Source organism: Osmerus mordax, chromosome 2 (genome assembly GCF_038355195.1).
Source record: "Osmerus mordax isolate fOsmMor3 chromosome 2, fOsmMor3.pri, whole genome shotgun sequence".
In the NCBI taxonomy this organism is placed as follows: domain Eukaryota; kingdom Metazoa; phylum Chordata; class Actinopteri; order Osmeriformes; family Osmeridae; genus Osmerus; species Osmerus mordax.
The window spans coordinates 14,414,978-14,420,986 of NC_090051.1; the positions used below are offsets into that span (position 1 = coordinate 14,414,978).

The 6,009-nt window shown below is 47.0% G+C and overlaps 1 protein-coding gene across 1 annotated transcript; it reads left to right on the top strand.

Moving 5' to 3' along the window:
* Window positions 1-920: 920 nt before the first annotated feature.
* asb11 (ankyrin repeat and SOCS box containing 11) lies at window positions 921-5,314 on the top strand. The gene is made up of 7 exons (XM_067253410.1): window positions 921-1,017; window positions 1,595-1,674; window positions 1,848-1,955; window positions 2,230-2,380; window positions 4,321-4,455; window positions 4,572-4,760; window positions 4,870-5,314. Exons 1-7 carry the CDS (start codon window positions 921-923, stop codon window positions 4,992-4,994), a joined length of 885 nt encoding a protein of 294 aa, XP_067109511.1. The 3' UTR covers window positions 4,995-5,314.
* Window positions 5,315-6,009: the final 695 nt, after the last annotated feature.

The window sequence follows — 6,009 nt, forward strand, 5'->3', positions numbered from 1 at the left end:
AATAACAATCTTAATCCCACAGATAGGGCAACAATAACATCAGATCTCAAGAAAAACATTGGAAAGGTTTGCAAGTGCAGTATGAGTCCACAGGACAGTACTACAACAACTCAAATACAACATGGACAAAAAAAAGGTAAATTAGGAACATATTTATCCGGGTGCATAGAAACAGAATTGTCTACATACACTTACAAACAAGGGAGTTGGTTCCACATGTGCTACACACTGCTGTATTTCTGTGTACATTTCTCCCATTATCCAAGTAAGATTGATTATGAAACTGAATCTCACTGCCACATCAGAATGTATTACTCAGGTGTGTGTAACAGACACATAGATAAAAAGATAATTGTGATGTGGTTACACCCAACCTCTTTGGTGATTTGACTATCACTCTGTACCAGCATCTCTGCAAATTAAAAACCATGGGTGGAAGGGGCTTCTTATGCACTGCTCCTAAACTGTGGAACTCACTGCCTGGTTCCATCAGAAATGTTCCTTTCCTTGGATTAAAATGTACAATACCGTTTCAATCAGGATTTTTATTGTTAATTTCATTTGTGTCTGTTCTTATTGTATATCATGTTTTATGATTCAAATTTTTACTGTACGGTGCAAGAAAGGCACATTACAAATACAGTTTATTATTATTATTGTAAATAGAAAGTGTAGAGTGTTGTCTTTGTGTCAGCCCCAACTATAAAAATGAATATAAACAAGTGATACCTCTTTTGTGCTGGGCCAGAGGCTTAAGGAGGTTAGAGTGCAGGGGTTGGGGCAGTCATTTAGGGGTGGGGGAGGATAGGGCCGGAGGTGTGGAAGGAGGAAACCAGAGGTGGGGGAGGCAGGAAAGGTTGTGTATCCAGCACAGATAGAATCAGTCAGTCTGGAACTTCCAAGGCTGGTGTTGTTTGACCATGGCTGGTGTTCAGACAGAGATGGCCCTGTGTTTTCGTCCTTGGATGGGGTCCCACCGCATATTTGGACGACTCGGATGCAACTCGCTCATGGCTGGTAGGCCTGTTTTTTCTTTTCCCTTACTTCTGCATGTGCCAACTTTGTTCTGTTTGATTAGTAAGAATACCAAAAGTAGGTGTGCTCAACACTCCCACGCCTTGTTGTTATACTAGACCCACCATTGAAATGATTCGAATTGTTTCCTCCAAAAGGATCTCCAATATTTCAATAAACAACAACCAAAGATGCCTGCTAGCGCTCACCAACTCTGAGAGAAAAAGAGCAGGGACAGAGTCTCAGATGCTCTGATGAAGGCCGGCTAGACTGAAAGGTTTGCATGCTTTGTTTGATGGCCAAAATAAATGGGTGAAACAAAGATACTGTTCCTGCTCTGTTTTCCCCCTCAATGTTGGTGAGTGCTACCATACATGTTCGGATGTTGTATAGTATAGTTCCGGGAAGGCATGTCCAACTCCTCCACTGCAACATTGAACCTGTTGCAGTGGAACTGTTCAGAGTTGTTCTAAAAGCTTACATGCCTGCTGCAAGTTGGGGAGGAAATGGCCGGAAATGGATGAGCCACACTAGGAGATGTGTGATGTTACTGTGTTCTAAGCTTGTCTGTTTTTGTCAGACTGGTGGTCGGACAGGACTCCCCTCCATGATGCCGCCTTTCAGGGTAGACTGCTGAACCTCCGAACTCTGCTCTCACAGGTACACACGCACACACAAACTCACCGGGCCAGACTGCTGAACACTTGAACCCTACTCTCACATGCACACCCCTTACTGGCTCGCACAAGTACATCTGTAATGGTCTTTGCGTCCTTTCTTCCCCCCCCCCCCCCCCCCCCCGTCTTTCTCTCTTTTCTTTCTCCTCTCTCCAGGGGTACAGTGTGGACACGCTGACCATGGACAGAGTTTCTCCCCTCCATGAAGCGTGTCTGGGTGGACATTACGCTTGCGTCAAGTTCCTCTTGGAGAGTGGGGCCAATGTAAGAACACCCTCTCACTGCGAGAGCAAGCCCGACGCAGCGTTTGTTTCACATGCAAACTGGTCTAACTGCGTTACAGCAGTTGCGATTGAGCCAAGGGATGGTTTACCCATCAGGTTTGAGGGGTTAAACTCATCTCATTCTGCATTTGAATGAGTGAAGACAATGGGTCTGATTGTTTGCTAAAAGGCAGCTGAAGGGCTCAAACCCAGGATAAATAATTCATGATTCTGCTTTGTGACTGGCCCCTACCTGTGTCTATCCACCTCTGAAGGTGGAGGCGGTCACTGCTGACGGAGCCACGCCCCTGTCCAGTGCCTGCAGCAGTGGCAGCGCTGCATGTGTGAGACTGATCCTGCAGTACAGCCCTGTCCTCCTCTTCTCACACCAGCTGGCATCACCTATCCATGAGGCTGCCAGAAAAGGTATGTGTACAGATGTTTGTGTATGTCTGTGGTCACTCTGTTCCCATGAAAACGGACTCAATTTCTGAGTGAAACCCCCCTTTCCGCCATTGTGAATCAAGCTGTGGGACTGTGCTATTTCCACGGGCATGAAATGTCCCCTGTTATATCTGTATTTGCTTGTTATCACAGTTGGACCCAGATAAAACCCCTCCTTTCAGTCACCACTGCCCTCCAGTCTGCCAGAGCGGCTTCCAGGTCATCCGTCATCATTCTGCTGGACCTTTCTGCAGCGTTTGATACGGTTAACCACCAGATCCTGCTCTCCAGACTTTCTGAGATGGGCATCACTGGCACTGCACTCCAGTGGATCTCATCCTACCTGTCGGGAAGATCCTACCAGGTCTCCTGGGGAGGCAAACTGTCAGGCCCTCGCCAGCTCTCCACTGGTGTCCCACAGGGCTCCGTCCTTGGACCCCTCCTCTTCTCTCTGTACACCACCTCACTTGGACCAATCATCACCTCCCATGGCTTCTCCTACCACTGCTACGCTGACGACACGCAGCTGTACCTGTCGTTCCCCCCGACCGATCCGGGGATCTCAGCTAGGATTGAGGCCTGCCTCACAGACATCTCCGCCTGGATGACCGAGCACCACCTCCAGCTGAACCTCGCCAAAACAGATTTTCTCATCAGCCCGGCTAAACCCTCCATCTCCCACGATCTCTCAATCACCCTGGGATCTGCGACGGTGACCCCTTCATCCTCTGCCAGGAACCTTGGGGTTACCATGGACGACGAGCTCTCCCTCACGGCCCACATTGCTGCGGTCTCCCGGTCATGTAGATTCACCCTCTACAACATCCAGAAGATCAGGAGATACCTGTCTGAGCACTCCACCCAGCTGCTAGTCCAAGCACTTGTCCTCTCCAAGTTGGACTATTGCAACTCGCCGCTCTCCTAGCATGTGCAACCCGCCCTCTTCAGAGGATTCAGAACGCAGCGGCCCGCCTGGTCTACAATCTACCCAGACGCTCCCATGTTACCGCGCTCCTCATCTCTCTCCACTGGCTACCTATCATGGCCCGTATCAGATTCAAGACCCTGGTACTGACCTTCCGAGCAGTGAACGGGACTGCACCCGTCTACATCAAGTCTCTCCTGCAGCCTTACACCCCCACCCGTCACCTACGGTCTTCTTCAGACAACCGCCTGGTGGTCCCACCGCTCAAGACCGCCCGGTCCCAACACAAGCTCTTCTCCTGTCTGGCCCCCCAGTGGTGGAATCAACTCCCCACCTCCATCAGAGACACTGACTGTCTCTCCACCTTCAAGAAAAGGCTCAAGACGCACTTGTTCCGGGAGTACAACGGTACTTAGGAATGGTTCGCTTGACCCGATGTTAGTTTCCTCAAGGATCACAATGACTCTTGCTTAGAGACTTGTTGCTCTTGTGGTTAGTGGTAACTGATTAAAACATTTTGTACTCGCTGTGATATATTGTTTTTATTATTATTGCTTGTTTTTTTTTCACAGGTACACTTGCTCTTATAGCGGTTCATGTTGTTTAATTGTAACTTGTTTAACTACATGCTGTTATGGTTCTTCCCTTTGGCACTTACTTTGGTTGTTCACAATGTGTGCTTCATGTTTTGGCAACTCGCAATGTTTTTGTGGCTATCTTGTTGTTTTGATCAGTGACCTATGCACTTTGTAAAGCTCTCTCTTGGAAGTCGCTTTGGATAAAAGCGTCTGCTAAATGAATAAATGTAAATGTAAAACCAGCTGTAGACTGAAATTACGTAACATGAATGTACGGGTAGCACATTCTGATGGGTGTCACATTTTTTTGATACCCATCAAAACCCTTCGGTTGTTTTGAAATGTGAAGAACTGTTTATTAGAGCCGTCAAACTACCTTGGTTGGAAAGAGTTATGTGTGAATGTTATCTCATTTCCAGGCCACAGCGAGTGTGTGGAGGTGCTGCTGACTCACGGGGCCCACATAGACCTGCAGCTACCTGGGCAGGGGACCCCACTGTACTCAGCCTGCTTGGCCCGGTCCGCAGAATGTGTGGAGAGGCTGCTGTACTTAGGTAAGGGTTAGGACACTAGACTGTGTATCAAATGCCTCAGTTATGTATTTGAGTCTATTTAGCAGTACATGTCTTTTGAACTCGCCATGTGTGCCTGTGCTGCGCTTTTGCTCCAGGTGCTGATGTCCAGTTGGGGTGTGGCCCAGACTCACCGTTACATGTGGCAGTGCGAGAAGGTGGCGTGAGAGTGGTGGAACTTCTGATGGACTACGGGGCTGATGGGAGTTGTAGGAACGCAGACAGGAAGACCCCTTTGGACCTTGCAGCAGCCAACAGCCCTGTCAGAACTACACTGCTGAGCAGAGGTACACGCCAACGCACACCGTCACGCAGACGCAGCAGAAAGCCTCAATCGACAGATGAGTGTGTATTGTATTATGTGGTTTACTCCATCTATCTCCATCCCTTCTTCAGGTCCCTGTTCTCTGGCCCAGGCATGCCGGGTCTCTATCCGTCGGAGTTTGGGTGGCAGTCGTCTCCATGGCGCCTCGGGCCTGTTCCTCCCCCTCAGACTCCAGGCCTTCCTGCTCTACCAGTGACCAACCTTCGAGTGCTCCTCAACCACAGAGCCCCTCCCACAACCACAGTTGGTCGCGATTCTTGATAGTCAGACCATTGTTGGTGGACCATTGTAACTTGACGTCACATTAGTGATTATGATTAAGATGATAATGATGATGGTTATGATAATGATGTATTGATGTACCTTTCAATTCCAAAAAATTATCCTCATTAGAATGATGTTCATAATTCATATTTGTAAATATATTTTTTTCCATAGCAATTGTATTTATAACCCCTACATGAACAGCCTTTTCCTGTTTCTAATGTATTATATCATACACATATTCAAACATTGTACACATTCAAATGTTCTCAAATAGAATATCTTATTCAATCGTCAATGGTAATAGCTTTTTTTAGCACAGCCCCCACATGTAGTGGTGGATGAAACCATGTTCAGTTCACACTTAAAGCTATGCACAGTCTTTTGTGTCTCAAATTGATGATTTTTGAGTTTGCCAGAACCTCAGCTCAAACCAAAGGGGACTGGGCAACTCAACAACCTGACACACCACAATTAAAAACAGAGATGTACTTGTGGGTGCTTGTAAGTACATAAATGATATTTTTCTGTCTAAAATAATGATTCTAATAATTCTGTAGCCTACCCAGCACAACATAACACTATATAAATAAGACTAGAAAGCTGAGTGTTAGGTAGGGTGTGGAGATGTCAGGGTTTAGGGTTAGATGTAGGGTTAGGTCACATGCCACAGTCAATTCCGTGTCTGTGAAAACACACATGGCAATAAAAACCAATTCTGATTCTGATGCAAAAACATGCGGGTCCACACACACAAGACTAAAGCCATCCTTATTTACTTATAGTGCTCCATATTTTCACAATGGGACATGTTTCAGATAGTGACGGGGAAAGTCCTGATTCTGGACCTGATTTGATGGCGTTGATAACTCTTCTCTAACTCTCTTTAACTGAAAGATACATTTTGACCCATTGCTGCCACCAAGTGGGTGTGCAGTGCTACTGCA